This window comes from Epinephelus lanceolatus, chromosome 20 (genome assembly GCF_041903045.1).
Source record: "Epinephelus lanceolatus isolate andai-2023 chromosome 20, ASM4190304v1, whole genome shotgun sequence".
NCBI classification, from domain to species: Eukaryota; Metazoa; Chordata; class Actinopteri; order Perciformes; family Serranidae; genus Epinephelus; species Epinephelus lanceolatus.
In genome coordinates, this window is record NC_135753.1 from 24,862,960 (window position 1) to 24,886,563 (window position 23,604).

At 41.1% G+C, this 23,604-nt stretch overlaps 3 protein-coding genes across 4 annotated transcripts in view; 2 read left to right on the top strand and 1 right to left on the bottom strand.

Moving 5' to 3' along the window:
- Positions 1-23,604, bottom strand: part of pkd1l1 (polycystin 1 like 1, transient receptor potential channel interacting) — a 99,779-nt gene that overhangs the window by 3,633 nt on the left and 72,542 nt on the right. The window contains exons 29-50 of the mRNA XM_078162978.1: positions 14,489-14,595; positions 14,276-14,375; positions 14,048-14,176; positions 13,790-13,963; positions 13,516-13,702; positions 11,984-12,051; positions 11,432-11,880; positions 9,947-10,031; positions 9,606-9,791; positions 8,283-8,401; positions 8,091-8,201; positions 7,897-7,999; positions 7,660-7,725; positions 5,294-5,466; positions 4,916-5,150; positions 4,174-4,278; positions 3,709-3,849; positions 3,263-3,397; positions 1,804-2,016; positions 1,471-1,632; positions 280-447; positions 89-186 (exon numbers count right to left, since the gene is read on the bottom strand). Coding sequence (XP_078019104.1) covers positions 89-186; positions 280-447; positions 1,471-1,632; positions 1,804-2,016; positions 3,263-3,397; positions 3,709-3,849; positions 4,174-4,278; positions 4,916-5,150; positions 5,294-5,466; positions 7,660-7,725; positions 7,897-7,999; positions 8,091-8,201; positions 8,283-8,401; positions 9,606-9,791; positions 9,947-10,031; positions 11,432-11,880; positions 11,984-12,051; positions 13,516-13,702; positions 13,790-13,963; positions 14,048-14,176; positions 14,276-14,375; positions 14,489-14,595 — 3,314 coding nt within the window. The remainder of the gene's footprint in view (positions 1-88; positions 187-279; positions 448-1,470; positions 1,633-1,803; positions 2,017-3,262; positions 3,398-3,708; positions 3,850-4,173; positions 4,279-4,915; positions 5,151-5,293; positions 5,467-7,659; positions 7,726-7,896; positions 8,000-8,090; positions 8,202-8,282; positions 8,402-9,605; positions 9,792-9,946; positions 10,032-11,431; positions 11,881-11,983; positions 12,052-13,515; positions 13,703-13,789; positions 13,964-14,047; positions 14,177-14,275; positions 14,376-14,488; positions 14,596-23,604) is intronic.
- Positions 14,858-17,348, top strand: LOC144458908 (uncharacterized). Its single transcript, XM_078162740.1, has 6 exons — positions 14,858-15,158; positions 15,242-15,283; positions 15,431-15,493; positions 16,160-16,222; positions 16,550-16,678; positions 16,976-17,348. Exons 1-6 carry the CDS (start codon positions 14,882-14,884, stop codon positions 17,257-17,259), a joined length of 858 nt encoding a protein of 285 aa, XP_078018866.1. The 5' UTR covers positions 14,858-14,881; the 3' UTR covers positions 17,260-17,348.
- On the top strand, positions 18,501-21,666 carry LOC144458907 (uncharacterized). 2 transcript variants are annotated; one of them, XM_078162737.1, is made up of 8 exons: positions 18,501-18,819; positions 18,903-18,944; positions 19,028-19,090; positions 19,215-19,277; positions 19,408-19,470; positions 19,668-19,730; positions 20,058-20,186; positions 20,484-21,666. In XM_078162737.1, the coding sequence occupies exons 1-8, from the start codon at positions 18,522-18,524 to the stop codon at positions 20,765-20,767; spliced, it is 1,005 nt and encodes a 334-aa protein (XP_078018863.1). In that variant the 5' UTR covers positions 18,501-18,521; the 3' UTR covers positions 20,768-21,666. The 2 variants fall into 2 exon arrangements, with proteins under 2 accessions (XP_078018863.1, XP_078018864.1); XM_078162738.1 differs by lacking the exons at positions 18,903-18,944; positions 19,028-19,090; positions 19,215-19,277.

Sequence of the window (23,604 nt, forward strand, 5' to 3'; positions counted from 1 at the left end):
GATTTTTACCATTTTGTAATTCATTATATTTAAAATTGCACTTCAGCATGATATATAGCCTAAGTGGGTGCTGGACAAATGTTATTACCTGAGCAGGTGAGATGCAGAGAGGGTTTCTCCATGGCCGCTGACATCAGTGTGATCATTCACCATCATCTCTCCTGTCATTTGTATTCTCACAAAGTCCTGTAACAGAATCGCATACGCCTTTCTAAAATAATGCAGTGTATGTGAGAGCAAGAATGTATATGGGTGTGTGTCTTTTTCAGTCTAGCTCACCTGTTTGTCCATGTCGCAGGGCTTGTGTATGGTTGAGATGGCAGGACTTTCCTCCTCTCTGTAGTGATGGGCTTTGGGAGGGAGAGTGTGGTGCAGACTGTCTGAGAGGCCGTTGAGTCTGAACAGTAGTTCATCTACTAAGCTTTCAAACTCCTCAAAGTAGTAAGTCTGAAAAACCAGAAGACAAAGTCATAGTAAACTTTACATATATCTGAGACCAGAATGGTTTGGTATGCATTTTTAATTTCTCCTACCTATTTGGGATCGGTAGGACCTGATAAGTATAAAAAACTAAACATTGTCAATGATAATTAAGTTGCAATGTCCTCAAAATAGACGATAATAAAGTTCCAGTGTCTTCAAACGAGTACTTCCTAATTAACTGCGTCTTAGCTTGTTACCGTTGCTAGGATTGGTCAGCTTTGTTGCCATATCAAACTACAAACATTATAATTCATAAATAAACAAGTTTCAACCATAAAAAGTGATCAGGTTTTGGACCTTGTTCACTTTTGTTTTTACATAGATTAGTGTACTGTGCAATTACTACCACTAGATGGCACAAAAAAGTGTCAACGAACGAGGACAACAGGTCTAAGTTAAAGAAAATGGCCACTTTCGAATGAAAATACAGACAGTACTTACTGACCCTCATGCCGACAAGAAGTCCAGTGTAGTTTTTTAATTCACAAAACCCATTCAGGGTATCGGAGGATAATAGCTAGCCGGAAATAACAGCTACACTTGAAGTGCATGGAACCCACATTTTGAAAATGTAATAAATCTCTGCTAATGCATTTCAAAAACATCAGAACGGCTCATCCATCGTAATCCAAGTGCCCTGAAGCTGCGGCATCATTGACTTGAAAAGATGTAATTTACTCCACTTTTATAGCATCATTTCTCACCGTGGTCAGTTAAGTAAACGTGTAACATTTGAGGAGGTTGGAAACAGGATTTATGGGACAATGTGATCTTAATTTTAAGAAATGTCCCCGGTAGCATGAGATAGTCTATCAATAATCCTGACCATAGTCTCAGATGTTCATAACGGGGTAATTTGACAATGATATATATATATAACGATACACAGCAACTTTAAATGTCTGTAAAATGTATTTTTTTCAATGAAGAATCTCAGTTGTGTATTTAAACTCTTCTGTTTTTATTGACTGAGCAGTTTTTCCTCACCCTCTTTTCCATTTGATTTTCAATCCATGCTGGTCTACGCTGCCCAGTGAACTCTGAGACCCTCCGTCTAATGTAGCCGGCTAATTCTGCTATGGTGAAGACGTTGCCCCTGCTTTTTGATCTTTTGGCACTTCTGATGAATGAGGACATCATGCCTATGACCTAAAAGAAAAACAGATGTCCATTCAAACACAACAGTGACATAGACTCTAACAGATTGTTTCTTCCACTGACAACAACTCTGCAAAGACTTCATATATGCACAAATCAGCCAACATGCAGACAATTTTTACACGGAAAAAAAAAGGAATACAATGTAGTATATATATGTACCATTGCTGTCCATACCACAGAGGACAGACAGAGAACACCACTGTACAGGAAATCATGCCAAGAGGGGAAGAGGCCCCTTGCAGCTCTGCGACCCCGGCAGTGACGGAGCAGGGTCTGAAGGGAGTGGGAAAGTGAGCTGAAGGTCCAGGAGCTTTGTACAAACAGGAGATTCCCCATGCAGGACAGCGCCACCATCAGGATAAGACCTGAGATCTAAGACAGAAGAAAGAGTCCATTTTTATCCATCCGTTTGATGAACTTCCCAATATCTCAAGGAGAGATGTCCTTAAAAACTGTTCTTTGAAAGTTGCTTTAGAATTTGAGAAAATAATATCCAGGGTACCCACACCTTTATTCAAGGTAGCAACCCAGGATTTTGAGAACTTGAAGGCTTTACAGAAGCTCATGGACAACAATTAAAAAGAGAAAGAGGCTAAAATGTGTGAACACTTCTTAATTGTGCTGTTGTGCAGTGATTGCAGATAATATCATGAGAACTTCAATATCAATTCTTGCACATTCATTCATTTTCCGTAACCGCTTATCCTGTTAGAGGTCACAGGGGGGCCTGGAGCCTATCCCAGCTGACATTGGGCGAGAGGCGGGATACACCCTGGACAGGTCACCAGACTACCACAGGGCTGACACATAGAGACAGACAGCCATTCACACTCACATTCACACCTACGGACAATTTAGAGTCACCAATTAACCTCCATGTCTTTGGACTGTGGGAAGAAGTTGGAGCACCCGGAGAAAACCCACACTGACACAGGGAGAACATGCAAACTCCGCACAGAAGGGCTCGAACCAGGATACACCCTGGACAGGTCAGCAGACTATCACAAGGCTGACACATAGAGACAGACAACCATTCACACTCACATTCACACCTATGGCCAATTTAGAGTCACCAATTAGCACACATGAAAGCAAAAAAGTGTGGAATACTTCAATGATTGAACACTGGGTGGCACGTTGGTGCAGTGGTTAGCATTGTCGCCTCACAGCAAGAGGGTTCCTGGTTTAAACCCAGGGTGTGGAGCCCTTCTGTTTGCATGTTCTCCCTGTGTCAGTGTGGGTTTTCTCCAGGTACTCCGGCTTCCTCCCACAGTCCAAAGACATGCAGGTTAATTGGTGACTCTAAATTGTCCGTAGGTGTGAATGTAAGTGTGAATGGTTGTCTGCCTCTATGTGTCAGCCCTGTGATAGTCTGCTGACCTGTCCAGGGTGTACCCCGCCTCTCGCCCAATGTCAGCTCGGATAGGCTCCAGTCCCCCCTGCGACCCCCGACAGGAAAAGCAGTTATGAAAAATAAATGAAAACGAAGTGGGTTTTTTTCTGCAATCATACACATTTTAAATTCTATCACTTGCTTTTTCAAAAATAACTTTTCAAAAGGTAATGCTTGGAATGAAAGCCTTTCATAACTGATGGTTTTACTGAATGACGTGTTTACCGTTGGCCAGAAGAGGCTCAAGAGTGAGCGGGTGAGGAGTGTAGCAGAGGTGGCCATGGTCCTGTTCACCCTCACCACAGTCACACACTTCACGGTGAGAAGGAAGAGCATAACGCCACGCAGAGTGCGAATATACTGCAGGCACAAAAGACATTTTAATCCCTGGCAGTCACTGATGTCAGCATTAAAAACCAGCATCATGATCTCTAAACTCAAAGTTGGGCTTTCCTTTAATAAGAGCGTTTAACAAAATCAACAAACCTTGTACACAGTGTATCTTCTTAAAGATTATTATAACTACAAAGTTTAATAAAGTTATGCCAATAAACTACTCATAATAGTCTTTAAAGATAAGGCTCTCTCTACAGGGAGGTACTTTAATAAATTAGAGCAGGACAGATAATGAACTGTTTTCTCAACATCAAATATTTGTTTTCCTGTCTCACTTGTTCCCAGGTAGCCAGGAAGCTGACATCAACATGTCCTCTGTAGTTGTGTCTCTGCAGCAGCTCCACAACCTCCAAGATAATAACGGAGTGATAGATGTAATAAACGTAGTACAGTAACGTTACTGTCAGCAAACTGACCTGCAGAGCAGAGAGAGAAAGACAGTGAGGTATATTTATACAACAGTTAAAGCATAATCAAGTACACCTCATACTGCTGTGTGCTTTGACCTACCAAGTACACAGGTATGTTAGTTTAACAGCTACCGGTTACCTTACCCTTTCAGCTAGGTCATTGTGATCTTGTTTGCGTTGGTGTGTAGCTGAGTGTGTGTGCCTGTGCATGTTTCCATGTGTCTATGTTCAAGCTGTGTGCATGTAAGTCTTGTGAATTTCTTTTGACGTATTATGTTGGTCTGAACAGCTTTTTCTGTGTGTGTGTTTATACACAAGTGGGAGACTCACTTCCAGCCAGTTGCAGGGTGTCCTCCAGTATCCCATCAGCCCTTGCTGCGCTACAGTGTACACTTGATCACAGAGTTGATGCAGAGACAAGAGAAGGAAGAGGAGCTAGAGGGATGGAAGACAAAAACCTCAGGAACCTTACAGCTTCGTGTGTACAAAATGCACAGCAGGGGTGTCAAACTCATTTTAGTTCATAAGCCACATACAGCCTGGTTTGATCTCAAGTAGGTCGGACAACAGGAACCACTGCATAATAATCTATAAAATCCAAACCCTTCAAATTTAGAAAGATATTTCATAGATGCACCTGTATGTACTACGGGTGCATCTATGAAATATTTTTGTTGCTGTAATAGACTGTTGTTATGTTTTTGTTTTTCACTGTTGTTTTATTAGTCATCAGTTTAAAATAAGATCAATAAAAATTTAAATGACAAAACAAAAAAAAAAAAAAACCTCTGAGACCCACGGGACTGCCGGCAATTCTCGGGGCCCCCCTACAGCAGGATATTGTATCATTAAATTGTTAAATATTTGCAATTTGAAATCGGTGCTGTCAGGACGGACTCATGTAATGTGTACCCGGCACTATTCAGTCAAGCTGTGTTTGTTATACCTTTTGAAAATCAACTCAATCCTCATTACTTCTTTGTGCAAGGTGTTTGTCTGTTTTCTTCAGCTGTTGAGTGGCTTTATAATGGCGTTGACGACTAGATGTTTTTACAGATAAAAGACATTTTACCTGGCACACCATAACAACATAGTCCCACACAGCAGGAGTGCGATACACCCTAACTGACTGGACTTTGGCAGAGGGCAGCAGCGCACCAGTGGGACTCTTCTCAGTGAGCATGGTCACACTGGTGAACAAGTTGGGTGCAGGGCTGAACAAGGTGAAGTGAGCCTTCAGGGCCACCGTCTGTCTGCCCAACCAGCCCCCTGAATGCAGGAGCTTCAGTTTGGATGCAGCGTCAGACCTGCAGCAGAGCAGAGGACAGCAGAATGATAGTGGTGGCGATATTACTGACATTAGAGGTGGCACGCACAAAATCAGTGTAGCAGAGATCACATTTGGAAAAAAATCAAATAATAACTATGCGCCTGTCTTTGTGTTTCTCACTTGGTGTGGCCTAAGCCAACTGTAGCACTTCGTCCAAGGAAGCTGCCAAGGGCACCACATGTCCTTGGCACCGTTGCCATAGGAACTAAGACACTGGAGTGTGGGTGAGTGGATGTTCTGCTCCCAGACAAGAATAAGCCAAGACATTCTGGCACAAGGGTCGCACTGGAGACCTGAGCAGTCACACACAGCACATAGACAGTCAGAACACACGCAGTCAGAACAAAATCATTCATGAGAGTTACTAGTTACTGTGACATGATGGTAGCTCTAATAAACACACCGTTTATGAATTTGAGCACCCTCAGTGCAACAATTCACTCATCTCTCAGTGATACAGATACTGAGTTTTATCACTGGACTACTACAGTATATACTGTGTGGTTGTGGTGTGGGTCTATGCTTGTGAAACAGCGCTCTCTACAGGGGGAGGCAGTACAAACACAGCAGTATAATGATGTCTTGACTGAGAATACCATCAGTGCATTCCAATACCCACACTACTACTACTAAAGTAACAACAGCAGAGCTCTCCGGGTTGATCTCTGTCCCTGGCGAACTTGGTAAGTGATGTTTGTTTGTTTCTAAGGTAACAGATATAAAAGTAAGAGGGTCAAAGTTCAGGGTGTAATATGTGAGACAGAAGCATGTCACAGTTGTGTGCATACTGCATGCAACAGTATGAACTCTTTAAGAGCAGCTGCAGTACCTACTAAAAGTAGTGCAATTTGAACGCAGTTATTCTGAACTATTATTAGAGGTGGGACCAAGCTATTGTTTTGCAAGTCACAAGTAAGTCTAAAGTCTTTGCACTCAAATCCCAAGTCAAGTCTAAGCCAAGGTTAAGACTTATGCCGTGACCTACACACGTGGCCTACGCTGTTGTGAGCATTTATACTTGTGCGGTGGTGTGTCTGTGTTACTCTGCAGATACACCGCCAAAACATTAGACGGCAGCAGGGTTTCGGTGAAGTGCTGTAAAGTTTAGTTGATTCAAAACACAAATTAAACACACATTAAACATGGCTTAATAGAGACAATTTCAAACACAAGAACACAAATCAGCTTCACTATAATTCACAGCATTCACAGACAAACACTTGTCTTTATCTGGACACATTTTTCCCACAAATACAACATGCTAACGTTATTAGCACAAGCCTATGGCATTTTACATTGTATAAATTAGCCTAGTGGCTAGTGGACTTTTCCTCTACTCATATGAAGCCAGTGACAACAGCAACATTTAACAAAGGTAACGTTACAAAATTTGGCTCCATTACAACTCACAATGTTCACCAACAAAACAACTGTCTTATGCTAAATACGTTTTCTGAACAAATACAACGTTATTAGCACAAGCCTATGGTATTTTACATTGTATAAATTAGTCTAGCCACAAGCATAGATTTCCTCTGCTCATATGAAGCCAGGATAACTCAGAAGTATACATTTCTGAAGGATAAATCACACGCAAGACTTAAAATGCTAGTTTAGTGGAGGTTATTGTTTCTTATCTGTGAAATTAAAGTAAATACAAGTTCAGTTCCCACTGAGGGAAATGGTTTCAGCTCACAAAAACAGACAGGAGGTCTGCGTTCTGGGGAGGTGCACGTCAGGCTACAGAGTAGGGTACTACGTTGATGCAGAGTCTACAGCGTAGGTAGGGTAAATCCTGCTTAGTCCTAAGATTTGAGTTTCAAGTCCTATGCAAGTCATAAACTCTTCACCAAATGTAATGCCATTTTAACAACAGAGTAATAATGTATTCAATTTACAAAAATCATGAATGCCTCATGAAAATGGTATCATTTGTTAAAACAAGTTTGTCAAAAAAATTGTTCTGGCATTGCACTCTCATTGCATATAACATTATTAACCAGTGCCAAAATATAATGGATTTTGTATGTTTAATGTAATAAAGTAAACGCTGTAAAATATCAAATAGACTATTTTGATGTTGCATCCATCAGTCTATTGCCAAACCTAACATGCTGTCTAATCTTTGGGCTTGGGGGATGGTATCAAGTATTTTCAAGTCAAAAGGCTCTCGTCCAAGTGAAGTCAAGCTGATTTTGTCGAGTCTAAATCATCAAATTTGTGACTTGGGCCTGACTTGAGTCTAAGCCATATGATTCAAGTCCATGTGTCTGACTATTCTTACCAGTCTTTCTTTTCAGTGAATGCAAAATCAAAATTGTTTCCTCTTTGAGCAACATTTTTCCTAATCCAACACTTAAAAAAATCTGCATAATCATTTTGTCGGTAAATTTTATTATGATGGCACATGTAATGAATTGATTGAATTTAAGTTAAATAAGTAGTGGGACACTACATGTAACTGCATGTCTCTTTTTGTTTCTTACCTGGCCCTGAAATGAGCTGGACACCTCCGTCTTCCACAGGACTGGCTCTCCAATCAAGATGTGAAACTGTTGGTGAAAACGTTGATTTGATAATGATGAAATGGAGACTTTTCACACACGGTCAAGGTGATTTCTTTTCATATTTTCACTGAATGGCATTGGATAGATAAATCCTTATTATTGCTTTATAAAAACTCTCATGGAGTGATGAATCTCTGCAGAGCTTTTGTAGCTCACCTCAGCTGATGTGTTCTTGTACAGTAAGTTAATCAGACTGGTGTGCGCCCACTTCCACCAGTCTTCATGCTTTTGTATGGACATAAATGAAATATCATGGCCCCTGTTGAGAGATAAAATATGATTTTGGAGTGTGTTTATCAGAGAGCAACAGTGACAAAGGGAGAGACAGCGTGCGTATGTGCAAATGTTACCTTATAAACTGTTGTCTGACAGCTTTATTGAGGTGGTGATGGTCATTGAATGAGCTGCCATGATTAATACACAGCATCAGGAAGAGCATGGAGCCACAGACAGACAAATCCCTGGATGACAAAAGGAGGAGATAATCACCTAAACAGCATTAAAACGTATACAAACAGGTGCACACATACACAAAGACTCACCTGAGAGTGTTCTGGATGAAAGCCTCTCTTCTTTTCTTCCCACGAGTTTTCCTCAGCTCTGCTGGAGTTGGTGGCTGCACAAAACGGAGGTACCGGGCTCGCTGACGAGCTCCAAGCACCTGTCAATCAGAGATCATTTACTCTTTGTTTAAACACATTTTTTACACATAGTTTGTAAAAAACACTCAATTTTTAGGTACATCTAATTTCCAGCACAAAGCATTTATTTTGAAGTGCTGTGTCCTGCTGTAGAGTAAAGGCGGATTTATATTTGTGCGTCTGCTGTATGTAGAGTCTATGCTGTAGCCTATGCACGTAGCCTACGCTGTTGTGAGCATTTATATTTGTGGTGTGTCTGTGTCACTCTGCAGTTACACCTCCAAAACATTAGACGGCAGCAGGGTTTCAGTGAAGTGCTGTAAAGTTTAGTTGATTCAAAACGCACATTAAACACACATTAAACATGGCTTAATAGAGACAATTTCAAACATCAGCTTCACTATAACTCGCAGCATTCACAGACAAAGCACTTGTCTTTATCTGGACACATTTTCCCCACAAATACAACATGCTAACGTTATTAGCACCAGCCTGTGGCATTTTACATTGTACACATTAGCCGAGCAGCTAGCAGACTTTTCCTCTACTCATATGAAGCCAGGGACAACAGCAACATTTAACAAAGGTAACGTTACAAAATTCAGCTCCTTTACAACTCACAATGTTCATCAACAAAACAACTGTCTTATACTAAACACATTTTCTGAACAAATACAACATGCTAACGTTATTAGCACAAGTCTATGGTATTTTACATTGTATAAATTAGCCTAGTGACTAGTAGAGATTTCCTCTACTCGTATGAAGCCAGGATAAATCACACACAAGTCTTAATATGCTAATTTGTGGAGGCTTTATTGTCTTTACAATGTATTGTCTCTTATCTGTGAAATTAAAATAAATAAACTGAGGCAAATGGTTTCAGCTTACAAAAATACACAGGAGGTCTGTGTCTGCTGTGACATGTAGTTAAATTTCTGGGGCGGTGCACGTCAGGCTACAGCGTAGGGTACAGTGAAGGCTCTAAGTTGACACAAGTATAAATCCCGCTTAAGTGTGCAATGGACAGCTACTTGGCAGACACAGCAAACTAGCTCAACAATATGGCCAGATGCAAGTATGACACTGAATATATTAATCTGTATGGGCCTTGAACGAATGACTAAGGAGAAATCTGAACCCTGTGGCTGAAGTTGGGAACCACTGTTTTAATAGAAACAGAACAGATGAGAACACAATAAAATATAGGAGTCAGGCTATCACCTTTTCAAGGTATGAGCATCTTTCCTGAGGAAAGCCTGATGTCCCGAACTGCTCTGCTGTTTGATTAGCACCACTGTGGCTCTGCAGTTTTGGTGTCCCTATCTGAAACTCTCTTATACTGGAGAAACTGTGAAAGTCTGCTCTTTTCCTCAACCAGAAGCAGACAGTCACTGCCACTGTAACTATCTGGAAAAGAAAAGGAACATGTTTTTATATTTACAGTGCAAAAAGATAAGTGTTAAATTGCATTTATTTTCTAGATAATTCTCATTTAGGATTAAAGATTATATGATTTTTCAAAAATTGGACATATAATTTATAAAAGGTTGGTATTAGTTTACCACAGCTGGCTGGATGAGGAAGATGCAAGACATCAGGGAGAAGAAAAGAGAGTGTATCCATAGGAGGACCTTGCTGCTGCTGAACCTGACATGTGAAAACACACACACATACATAGTTTTGACTCAGAAGTTTTAACACAGAATATAAATCATGTTTCCAGAAGTCTGTGTTAACAGCAGGACTGTACTAATGTCATTTTCTTTTTTATTACGTTCAAAGCTGCTATTGAGGGTTTTGAATGAAGCTTTGAATGTCTGTTGTCATATTTTCTTACCCGAAAAAAAGTTTAAAAACCTCCAACAAAAATCTCAATTTGAATAAAGTGATTCATCAAATTAAATGAGTTACTCTTTAAAAAAAAAAAAAAATCAAATCAGCTTTCTTTCATGAATAATTTACATTTATGGTGCTGTTAGACTGCCCCATTAATACAGCTGTGTGCCTTTGACAGCAGTGAAAATGTTTTTTAAAGACTAAAAGCCAACAAATATGGACTGAAGCAGAATATTTTGTTTGATAAAAACATCTTGTGAATTTTGGAAATGATTACATCTACCTTTTTGTCAATCATTTTTGATTTTTGGCTCTGGAGTTATTGGAAATGTTTAGATCACACACAAGTTGAAACAACACATTCTCACTCTGACCTCATCACATATCAGTGTTTGGTCATGGACTGTCCACGTCAACATACGACGTGCAAGGTACTCTGGGTGCATTGGTTGTTGAGGTTCAGCCTGTTACATGCATTGTCTTCTTTCAAAATACACCTCCGTTTTCACAAGAGATTTAACATTTACATACAGTCTCTTTCAGAATAAAAGCACTATGTCAATACAACACAGTGAATTGACACTTTTTTTTCCTTCAACAACAAACACACTGTTGGGTTTAGGAAAAAAGAACAGAGTTTGGCTTTTGAATCTTACAGGATGCGAACACTGCTCTCTTGGGTGAAAGTCAGTGTTTGTTGGACCCATCCACCAGCCCTTCTGCCTGCCCCAGTCAGACTTTCGCGGCCTTAACTTTTGTCCTTGTCCTGCCGTGTTTCCCCCTGATGCCCCTGGGCACCGTTAAACGGGCCGCGCATCATGCCAACGTTAAAGGACACTTTTATTCATTGGTTTCTGACGCTGCAAGTCACTGCTCAGGCGCTGGATTTCGACGACTTCAGAGTGAGGCCGGGCTCGTCGGAAACAACCCTACGCAGCCACCACTGGACTTTAACTCTACAAATACTATAATAGCAGTGTGATCTTATCTTTATCTGCAACTGTGCAGCAACTTCAAGTTTAAAACGCCTTTAAAATGTTGATGGAGACTTCGAATGTCAACATTATGAACAAAGCTTCTAAGCTTCAAACCATCTGGTACAGCCGTAGTTAAAACTAAATCAATTAGGCATAATCAACCCCACTGGCTTCACATTTAGTCATTTATACATCTCCACATTCATCCACTTAATGCCAAAACACATCTGCTACCTCATTCCCAGCATCGCGGAGAGCACCAGGCAGAGAAGGGACAACAGCAGACACAATGTCCAGGCCAAATAGTGACAACACTGAGATACTGGTCTGAATCCTCTCTGATTCAGGCTGTCGCTGATGTGGGAGAAACTGCTGTTACCAGACCATGCTGCCCAGTGACGGCTGCCGTCTTTCCTTTTCCCTTGAGAATCTTTCTCCTCCGGAATAGCTTCACCTCCATCCCCCATACTGGACAGAAGAGCTCTCTGAGTTCTTTCACTTAACAGATGTAACTCTTTTCCCTGAGGTGCTTGTTCAGTATTGTTTCCCTCGGTGGTCAGCAACAAGTTTTCATCTGGTAGAGCCTCTCCTTCTCCTATGGCCGCATCTGTTTGGATGGCAGGTTCTTTATCTCTGTTTTGATTTTCCAGAATGGTATTGGACACTGACAGCAGGTCTGTTCCCTACAACACAAGGAGAAGGGTCAGATAGGGATGAAAAATGCTGAAGAGAAAGTGAAAGAGTGAGAGAGAGAAGACAGAAAAAGATAAATGCTCGAGATGTAACCTGGTATTTCCTCCTCCAGGCTTCTTGGGACCACTGCTGAAGTGTGCTGTCATTTACTGAAGGGGTATCTGTTAGGAGACAAAACAACAAGTAAACAGGGAGGAATAGTAACGCATTTTAAGTAAAAAAGGACATGAAGAATGCATACTTTTCATGTTCCTTTTCTTAGACTGTACTTCTACTCTTTACTTAATACTTAGCCAGTATTCTGCTTTTACTTTTCTACATTTACCATTTATACTTGTGTTACAACTGGTAGATTGTTCTTAAAACCAATCTGATGCTCAGATCTAGTAGAACTACACTGGACAGAACTTTAAACCCAACACTTTTGTTTTTCCTTCCATTTTTCACAGGTCTAATTTAAGGATCTAAGGCTTTTTTTCGTGCATTCAGTGGGTTTATTTCTCTCAAGTTTTGGTGGCAAATTTCTTAAAACCCATGGGAGCGGGCAAGTAAGAAACCTCGATGTAATTTTTGATTGTGATCTCAATTTTAAAGCTCATTTTAATTTGTTGACAAAAATGGCATTTTATCATTTAGGCAATATAGCTAAGGTACGACCTCTACTGAGCCAGCAAGATGCTGAGAAGCTTTTCCCTGCTTGTTTCCATCATCTTGACTATTGTGATGCTCTATACACTGGCCTACCTGAAACTGCCATTGCAAAACTACAGACCACTCAGAACGTTGCTGCCCAGGTTTTAACAAAAACTAAAAAGAGAGACCATGTAACTCCTGTTCTGCGTAACCTACACTGGCTCCCAGTGACTTTTAGATTTGATTTTAAAATCCTTCTTTTGGTTTTTAAGGCTTTTAATGGCATCGCCCCCTCCTATATAATAGATTCTCTATCACCTTATGTCCCTCCATGAATCCTTAGATCCTCCGCAGCTGCTCCTTTAACTGTTCCGAATGAGACCTGAACTGAATGAAACCTGAATGAAACCTTTTCGGGATCTTTTAGCTACTACTGCCATAAAATTTTGGACATGCTGGCTCAGTAGACACTTTTAAAGGATGACTCAAAACATACCTTTTTAATAGAGCCTATAGCTAGCAGCTTTCTGTTTTGATATTCTTAATAAAAAAAATTTAATGATTGATTGATTACTGATTGATAATTTTACTTATTCTTCTCTTTTTCCTTGAATTAGTGTTGTATAATTGCATGGCTTTATTCCTTTATTGTTTGTCTCTCCGTCTGAATTGTAGTTCATTCATTCATTCATTCACTTGACAGGTGTGGCATATCAAGATGCCGATTAAACTTGTTGTACAATTGAGGTATCCTCACATTCACACCCACGGACAATTTAGAGTCACCAATCAACCTGCATGTCTTTGGACTGTGGGAGGAAGCCGGAGTACCCGGAGAAAACCCACACTGACAGGGGGAGAACATGCAAACTCCGCAGAGAAGGGCTCCCACCTGGGATCGAACCAGGAACCCTCTTGCTGTGAGGCGACAGTGCTAACCACTGCACCACCATGCCACCCCCCCACTCAGTCCAAGTAAACCTAAACATCACCTTCAAAGAAGTCCTTCTCAGTCGTTTTGTTCTCTGCGTGTTGGACTCCTGACGCTGTCAATTTGACCTCACGCAGTCGGAAGAGGTGTGATATAATTGCTGCTGCAGGCAACACTGACATCACGCTTAATACTCCCGTCGTCACGGAAACAGCTGATACATCCACAAAGCCCAACTCACATGGCAACTGTAAACAAGAGATCAGGCGTTACAGGTAACATGTTTTGGATCTCTTGTGCACCAAAACTCGAACTCTCAAGGTTTTGTTACCTACCCGATCATCCATCTGTGATATGATTACTGTGTTGACACATGCATATCCCAACACAAGCAGCAGGCACACGCTAAGTCTTTGAGTGTGTGTGAATGAGTTAGGATGGGGACAGCTGCGCACAGACATCCAGATATGGTGGTCGGCCAAGTACTCAGATAGCTTGAGACGCAACATCTGTGAATACAGGTGGAGGCCCAGGGTCACATGAAAGAAGCGATTAAAGGTGTTGTTTTTTGTATCTGAGTGTGAGCGCTCTACCTTAGCAAAGCCTATTTGCTGAGTGCAAACTCGCAGCGATCTCTCCACCCGGCCATCGCCTTTAGTTACACCCAACCAACACTGACCAATGAAGAGCCAAGCACGTCCCATCGCATGCCCCCTGCTCACCTGTATTAAAAGTACACAAATAAACCCTCATCATGGTCAACTTACAGTCCATACACACACACAGGAGGAGCAACACATTCACAAACAGGTGGCTCTTACCTCACATACCCTCACTTGTTTGAGGTACCAGCTTGGGGAGGGTCCAGAGTTGTCATGCCAGATGTGAACCCCCCACACTGGGCCCAGGCTCTCTGCTGCACTGTGGCATCAGAGACGAAGAATACATCAAAAAAGACTTGATGAGTGATCAACCCAAACTTAAAGCTACTCTAAGTATTATGTTGTATTATAGTAGTATCATCTGAATTTTACCTGAGTATAAAGGTGTCTTGAGAGTTCCTCCGGAATAATGTGCATCCTGCAACTTGTAGTTCTCTTGTCTGCGAGAACCCATCTTCTCCATTGAGCACTATGTAAACCTGTGAAGAGAAGGTTTTTACACACATTAGTACAGGACATCACAGGCTTATAAAAGGATAGTTTAACCCAAGTTGAGGAAACTAACACACACACACAAAGGTGTGTTGGCTTTAAAATCAGCTCAGTGTTCAAGGATGTTTGGAGGTATTTTTAAATTTGTTATCAAAGACATCTGTTTGATTCTCATACGCCTCTTCACTGAGCTGTTTTACGTGTATATAAAGACGGGAATCAAAGTAGACGTGTCAGACTGCATCTGGCTGTCTAAACAGGTGATATTTCAGAATGAGGAGTGCTGCAGTTTTTCTGGCGTTGTTGCTCTGTCTGCAATGGACGTGGGCTCAGGGTGAGAGTGGAGAGGTGACAGGGACAGACGCTGAGACAGAGGGGGGAAACAGGCAGGAAGAGGTTCAGTTTGAGATACAGAGTGTTGGAACAGCCCATGATCAGAGCAGCAGCCAGACCAACATCAGCCCTGACATCTGGGCTGAGCTCAAGGAGCTGAGAGACATGGCCATCGAACACAGGAGCAAGATAGAGAAGCTGGAGCAAGAGAATGCAGGTGATACACATCATAAAACATACTGAGTGTCAGTCACACAGTGCTGCACAGATTCATGCACTACTATAATGCTTTACACCCAGCCACACAGGCCAGACTGACAGCCAGTGAAAGCAAGAATGCAGGTAAATACATTTACATCAGTTTAATTATATATAAAGATATGAATTAATTCAAATGTGAATTAACTCAGTATTTGGTCAAACTCCACAATAAAATGTAACTACCATGAACCTACTTTACAATAAACGAAATGTTAAATGTGTTCACAGTTTTGGAGGCCAAAATGAGCTTCTATGAAGATGTGGTCAAGGAGCTTCAGAGAGAAAACATGGGTAAGCTACAGAACATAATTAAAAAGTACGAATTATAGTGTGGTAGAAAACATGTTGTTGTGTAAAACTATTCCAAATGTGATGTGGAAAATTAACAGAAGCATTGTTTAAAGATTTTGTAGAAACATTTACATTTAAAGCTATAGTGCGTAACTTCTACAGGTCCGTAAATGTCCGTTTCACCCAAGCCACTACTAGAGGAGATGACACAATGCTGATTAAGCCGATCGGCTCCTCTAACATCTTGCAGTATTTTTCAATATATATCATTTTTAGTATGCGTGTTGACCGGCGACATTCCCGCGCTGGCACACAGGAAATGCTTCCTCACCACAAGAAGGGAGGGGGAGGAAGAGCGGAAAGTGTCATAGCAAGAGGTAGAGCGCAGGTAGAAAGAGAAAGCAACATGGCGGAGAAGCGGCCGAGACACAGTTCATAAGTGGATCCTACCACAAAGGCAAGTGTTACTCTGTGTACGGTGTGTGGCGACTGGCGAGTGTTACTCTGTGTACATGGAAGTGCCGCTGGCTTATTAGTTGTAATAACGCATTATCCGCTGGGAGGCGACAGAAGTTACGCACTATAGCTTTAAATGAGGTTTTACATCTGGTTGAAAGTGATGACTATAATTCTGTTTAACAATAAACATGTTAAATGTGTTGACAGTGTTGGAAACCAGAATGAGCTCCAGTGAAAACGAGGTGGCAGAGCTCAAGAGAGAGAATGCAGGTAAGTTACATCAACTATTATCAAGTCAAAATAGCATGTTGACTGTGAAAAGGGAATGGGTACACTAAGGAACATATTCAGAGCAGCAGAACGCAGAGAGACATTCATATTTATCACCACTGTTACTAAATGAAGCAGAAATGATGATATTCAGCTGTTACTGATTCTACTAGAATTCAAAGCCTGCTGGTTATCAGTATCCAAATGACTGCAGTGTCACTGTGCTGTGTAGCTGAATATGATTAGGAGGAAATTATTCTCTCAGTGACATTTGTTCATAGACTGCACATCAGTCAAGTTTTCTCTGCATCTTCCTCATTCACACAGACCGTCCAAAGGTGGCGTTCTCAGCTGGTCTTACTGACGCAGGGTACGTTGGACCCTTCAACAATGAGATCACACTTAAGTTCAGTAAAGTCTTCACAAATATCGGCCAGGCCTACAGCCCAACTACAGGTACACAGCTCTTTTATCTACACACATAAATGTGCAAAGGAGTTCTTTACAGAAGGCAAGATGTGACTGTAGTAAGATTTCTGTGGTATGAATTTTCTAAGTCAAACCAATAAAACAAACATCCCTTTGTCTTCTTACAAATGATCTGGAAAGAAAATAAAACCAAGAGCTCCCACAGATTACTGATACAAATCCATGTTTAAGGCCTGTTAAAGCATCAGATAACAACACAAGTTCACCTCGCTCAACAGAGCAAAGACTATTTTGACCCCTCACTGATTTTCTCCTCTGCTGCAGGTATCTTCACAGCCCCAGTCAGAGGAGTCTACAACTTCAGATTCACAGTGGTCGGGGGCCACTATTTAACTTGGACCGGTGCTTATCTCTATCACAATGAGAAGAGAATGACACTTAGTCACGATTACAATGATGAAGTTGGCTTTGTCTCTGTGTCTAATGCATTAATTCTTCAACTGGAAAAGGGAGATGTGGTCTACATGGCTCTCCCTTCAGGCCATGGTGTCTTTGATGATTCGCATAATCGTACCATTTTTAGTGGATTTCTACTTTTTGCTCTGTGAAGTCACCTGTAAAACATCCACAGTCAATTGCATTAAGTTTTGACATCACAATATTAAAAATATGTGTGGCAATTAAAAAAAAAAATCTGTATGTGTGTATTTTTTTCTTGTTCTGAACAAGATGACAGGAATAACAATAAGAAAGTCCTCTGCTGACAATATCAAACAAAGTCTTATAAAGAGGAAGAGGATGTTATATTCACTACAGTAACACAACATTATTCTGTGAATCCACACATGCATCCATTCAAGTGAGACAAACACTTAACTCAGTGGTCACTGTGAGAATAACCTGGTATCAGAGTACTGTGAGAGCATCCACTTTGATAAAGACAAAAATATCCAACAACAAGCCGTTTTACTTGATTCATAAATCAGTTATTTAAAGGTCCAGTGTGCAGAGTTTAGGGGAATACATCTGCAGAGATGGAATACAATATAATCAGCATGTTTTCTTAAGTGTTAAACCACCAGAAAATAAGAACTGGGTTTCGTTGCCTTAGAATGAGCTGTTTAAATCTACAGAGGGAGCAGATCCTCGTCTATGGTGATTGCCATGTTTCACCGCCTTGGTTTCTACAGTAGCCAAGAACGGACAAACCAAACACTGATTCTAGATACACGTTTTCATGTTTTCATTGGCCGCTGTAGTTAGCAGCTCCTCTACAACATGCAAAACAGTGTCAGAAAAATACTGGCTTTTAACGTGAAACTGCTTTATAGAGTGGTTTTACCTGTGTAAATCACTGGGCCCAGAGAGTCACTCATCAGGATGAGGAAATCAACTCACTGGTCTGTAAACTCTCCCTCTGCTGACTACTAGCGAGCTAGCTGCTAGCTAGCCAAGATGAGGTTTTAAGATGGAAACATCAAGGAAAGATGGAGAAAAGTAGGCACCAGCTGAACTAGCATCCTGGTAGCCACTGTACACACGTTGGATAATAAACTAGACGAAATAAAATAAATAATAAAAAACAACTCATACATGTAGGTCTATAAAGTTAAATACAGTACCTTTAATTTTATTTTAAAGCATGTATTACAAATTATTTCAAAATAACGCAGCTCAAACTGCTTGATGTTTACTTTAAATTCAGCTCAGTGTTCAAGGATGTTTGGAGGTATTTTTACATTTGTTATCAAAGACATCTGTTTGATTCTCATACGCCTCCTCACTGAGCTGTTTTACGTGTATATAAAGACGGGAATCAAAGCAGACGTGTCAGACTGCATCTGGCTGTCTAAACAGGTGATCGTTCAGAATGAGGAGCGCTGCAGTTTTTCTGGCATTGTTGCTCTGTCTGCAATGGACGTGGGCTCAGGGTGAGAGTGGAGAGGTGACAGGGACAGACACTGAGACAGAGGGGGGAAACAGGCAGGAAGAGGTTCAGTTTGAGATACAGGGTGTCGGAGCAGCCCATGATCAGAGCAGCAGCCAGACCAACATCACCCCTGACATCTGGGCTGAGCTCAAGGAGCTGAGAGACATGGCCATCGAACAAAAGGTGGAGCTGAGGAACAGCAAGAGCAAGATAGAGAAGCTGGAGCAAGAGAATGCAGGTGATACACATCATAAAACATACTGAGTGTCAGTCACACAGTGCTGCACAGATTCATGCACTAATATAATGCTTTACACCCAGCCACACAGGCCAGACTGACAGCCAGTGAAAGCAAGAATGCAGGTAAATATCCATGTCTATATCTATATCTATATCTATATCTATATAAATCTACTTGACAATAAAAATGTTTCATGTGTTCACAGTTTTGGAGGCCAGAATGAGTTCCTATGAAGACGTGGTCAAGACACTCCAGACAGAGAACAAAGGTAAGCTTTAAAATCTAAAAGTAAACTTTGGCATAATACTGTGTGTTATGTAATGAGAATATATTGAATGAAACTAAGATAAAGGTGAGGGCATGATTAAGCATTCAGTGTCATGTTTTTGCAGTACTGGGGGCCACAGTAACCGCCAGCAACAACAAGGTGGAGGAGCTCAGGAGAGACAACACAGGTCAGCTATAACAATCATTACAAAGTGAAAACAGTATATTATGTTCACAGTAAGAACATATTTAGTGATGCAACAATCACAGTAAAACTCACAGATAACCTTTGGGTGAAAACATTGAACATGTTCATAGTTTTGGAGTCCAGAGTGAACACCAGTGAAAATTTGGTGGCGGAGCTCAGGAGAGAAAACATGGGTAAGCTACGAAAACATAATTAAAAAGTACAAATTATAGTGTGGTAGAAAACATGTTGTTGTGTAAAACTATAAAAGTCACAGAGGAGTTGGCAAAAGATTTTGTAGAAACATTTACATTTAAATGAGGTTTTACATCTGGTTGAAGCTGATGACTATGATTCTGTTTTACAATAAACATGTTAAATGTGTTGACAGTGTTGGAAACCAGAATGAGCTCCAGTGAAAACGAGGTGGCAGAGCTCAAGAGAGAGAATGCAGGTAAGTTACATCAACTATTATTAAGTCAAAATAGCATGTTGACTGTGAAAAGGGAATGGGTACACTAAGGAACATATTCAGAGCAGCAGAACGCAGAGAGACATTCATATTTATCACCACTGTTACTAAATGAAGCAGAAATGATGATATTCAGCTGTTACTGATTCTACTAGAATTCAAAGCCTGCTGGTTATCAGTATCCAAATGACTGCAGTGTCACTGTGCTGTGTAGCTGAATATGATTAGGAGGAAATTATTCTCTCAGTGACATTTGTTCATAGACTGCACATCAGTCAAGTTTTCTCTGCATCTTCCTCATTCACACAGACCATCCAAAGGTGGCGTTCTCAGCTGGTCTTACTGATGCAGGACACGTTGGACCCTTCAACACTGAGATCACACTTAAGTTCAGTAAAGTCTTCACCAATATCGGCCAGGCCTACAGCCCAACTACAGGTACACAGCTCTTTTATCTACACACATAAATGTGCAAAGGAGTTCTTTACAGAAGGCAAGATGTGACTGTAGTAAGATTTCTGTGGTATGAATTTTCTAAGTCAAACCAATAAAACAAACATCCCTTTGTCTTCTTACAAATGATTTGGAAAGAGAATAAAACCAAGAGCTCCCACAGATTACTGATACAAATCCATGTTTAAGGCCTGTTAAAGCATCAGATAACAACACAAGGACACCTCGCTCAACAGATCAAAGACTATTTTGACCCCTCACTGATTTTCTCCTCTGCTGCAGGTATCTTCACAGCCCCAGTCAGAGGAGTCTACTACTTCAGATATACTGTGTGGGGGGTCAGCACTTCAACTTGGTTCGGTGCTCATCTCTATCACAATGAGAAGAGTATGGCATTTAATGAAGATTACAATGCTGAATCCTCTCATGTCTCCGTGTCTAATGCATTAGTTCTTCAACTGGAAAAGGGAGATGTGGTCTACATGACTCTCCATCCAGGCCGTACTATCAAGGATGATTTGCATAATCGTACCATTTTTAGTGGATTTCTACTTTTTGCTCTGTGAAGTCACCTGTAAAACATCCACAGTCAATTGCATTAAGTTTTTACATCACACTATAAACAATATCTTCACAGCCCCAGTCAGAGGAGTCTACTACTTCAGATTCACAGTGTGGAACAACCGCACTACAGCTTGGATGGGTGCTTATCTCTATCACGATGAGAAGAGAATGACACTTAGTTACGATTACAATGATGAACAAGCCTATGTGTCTGTGTCTAATGCATTAATTCTTCAACTGGAAAAGGAAGATGTGGTCTACATGACTCTCCATCCAGGTCATGGTATGTTTGATGATTTGTATAATCGTACCATTTTTAGCAGATTTCTACTTTTTGCTCTGTGAAGTCACCTGTAAAACATCCACAGTCAATTGCATTAAGTTTCCAAATCACACTATAAAAAATATGTAATGAAATATCCCTCTGATGACAAGATCAAAGTCTCTACAGTTTGGAAGATACATTCTAGTGCTAATAAATAGGAAGAGGATGTCATGGCAAGAGAAGGAGGGGAGACGTGTGCTTTAGGGTGAATACAGACTGGTGTATTGGTGGGAATGTGAGGTGCTGTCCTGTTCCTGCTGTGGATCACTGCTGGACACCGTGCAGAGCCGGCTGCAGAGTGGAATCGCTGCCCGTGTTCGGGTGGAGTGACCATAAAGCTGGCAGGGTCAGGATGTGTGGACAGTTTAATCATTCCATGACCAGAAACCATGGATTACCAGGACCATCCATGAAACAGGGACAATTACAAAGCAGCAGCGATCAATGTAGGAAGATTAAAAAAAAGAGCTAAATTACAGTGCAAAAGTTAAAGGAGCTGATGGAGCACATTTTAATGGAGTTGTACCTTATATAATTCTATGAGACAAATAAAAAATTGATTGATTGATTGATTAATTGCTTGTTTGAATGATTTATAAGTCTATACAGTTATATACAGTACAGGCCAAAAGTTTGGACACACCTTCTCATTCAATGCGTTTTCTTTATTTTCATGACTATTTACATTGTAGATTCTCACTGAAGGCATCAAAACTATGAATGAACACATGTGGAGTTATGTACTTAACAAAAAAAGGTGAAATAACTGAAAACATGTTTTATATTCTAGTTTCTTCAAAATAGCCACCCTTTGTTCTGATTACTGCTTTGCACACTCTTGGCATTCTCTCCATGAGCTTCAAGAGGTAGTCACCTGAAATGGTTTCCACTTCACAGGTGTGCCTTATCAGGGTTAATTAGTGGAATTTCTTGCTTTATCAATGGGGTTGGGACCATCAGTTGTGCTGTGCAGAAGTCAGGTTAATACACAGCCGACAGCCCTATTGGACAACTGTTAAAATTCATATTATGGCAAGAACCAATCAGCTAACTAAAGAAAAACGAGTGGCCATCATTACTTTAAGAAATGAAGGTCAGTCAGTCCGGAAAATTGCAAAAACTTTAAATGTGTCCCCAAGTGGAGTCGCAAAAACCATCAAGCGCTACAACGAAACTGGCACACATGAGGACCGACCCAGGAAAGGAAGACCAAGAGTCACCTCTGCTTCTGAGGATAAGTTCATCCGAGTCACCAGCCTCAGAAATCGCAAGTTAACAGCAGCTCAGATCAGAGACCAGATGAATGCCACACAGAGTTCTAGCAGCAGACCCATCTCTAGAACAACTGTTAAGAGGAGACTGCGCCAATCAGGCCTTCATGGTCAAATAGCTGCTAGGAAACCACTGCTAAGGAGAGGCAACAAGCAGAAGAGATTTGTTTGGGCCAAGAAACACAAGGAATGGACATTAGACCAGTAGAAATCTGTGCTTTGGTCTGATGAGTCCAAATTTGAGATCTTTGGTTCCAACCGCCGTGTCTTTGTGAGACGCAGAAAAGGTGAACGGATGGATTCCACATGCCTGGTTCCCACTGTGAAGCATGGAGGAGGAGGTGTGATGGTGTGGGGGTGTTTTGCTGGTGACACTGTTGGGGATTTATTCAAAATTGAAGGCACACTGAACCAGCATGGCTATCACAGCATCCTGCAGCGACATGCCATCCCATCCGGTTTGCGTTTAGTTGGACGATCATTTATTTTTCAACAGGACAATGACCCCAAACACACCTCCAGGCTGTGTAAGGGCTATTTGACCAAGAAGGAGAGTGATGGAGTGCTGCGGCAGATGACCTGGCCTCCACAGTCACCGGACCTGAACCCAATCGAGATGGTTTGGGGTGAGCTGGACCGCAGAGTGAAGGCAAAGGGGCCAACAAGTGCTAAACACCTCTGGGAACTCCTTCAAGACTGTTGGAAAACCATTTCAGGTGACTACCTCTTGAAGCTCATGGAGAGAATGCCAAGAGTGTGCAAAGCAGTAATCAGAGCAAAGGGTGGCTATTTTGAAGAAACTAGAATATAAAACATGTTTTCAGTTATTTCACCTTTTTTTGTTAAGTACATAACTCCACATGTGTTCATTCATAGTTTTGATGCCGTCAGTGAGAATCTACAATGTAAATAGTCATGAAAATAAAGAAAACGCATTGAATGAGAAGGTGTGTCCAAACTTTTGGCCTGTACTGTACAGTACATCTTAATAATGATGAAAACTCTGTCTGTGTGTCTGTTCCACGTTTTTCTCCTCACTGACTTGGTCAATCCATGTGAAATTTGGCACAGTGGTAGAGGGTCATGGGAGGATGCGAATGAAGCAATATCACATCAATTGGCCAAAGGGGGGCGCTACAGTAACCGATTGAAATTGCAAACTTTGAATGGGCATATCTCATGCCCCGTATGTCGTAGAGACAAGAAACTTTGCACAGAGATGCCTCTCCTCATGAGGAACAAA

Coding starts and splice junctions, on each gene's coding strand:
- LOC144458907 (XM_078162737.1), top strand. CDS start 18,522: ATGAGGAGCGCTGCAGTTTTTCTGGCATTGTTGCTCTGTCTGCAATGG. Junction 19,091..19,214: donor ACTCCAGACAGAGAACAAAG/GTAAGCTTTAAA, acceptor ATGTTTTTGCAG/TACTGGGGGCCACAGTAACC. Junction 19,471..19,667: donor GCTCAGGAGAGAAAACATGG/GTAAGCTACGAA, acceptor ATGTGTTGACAG/TGTTGGAAACCAGAATGAGC.
- LOC144458908 (XM_078162740.1), top strand. CDS start 14,882: ATGAGGAGTGCTGCAGTTTTTCTGGCGTTGTTGCTCTGTCTGCAATGG. Junction 15,159..15,241: donor GCTGGAGCAAGAGAATGCAG/GTGATACACATC, acceptor CTTTACACCCAG/CCACACAGGCCAGACTGACA. Junction 15,494..16,159: donor GCTTCAGAGAGAAAACATGG/GTAAGCTACAGA, acceptor ATGTGTTGACAG/TGTTGGAAACCAGAATGAGC.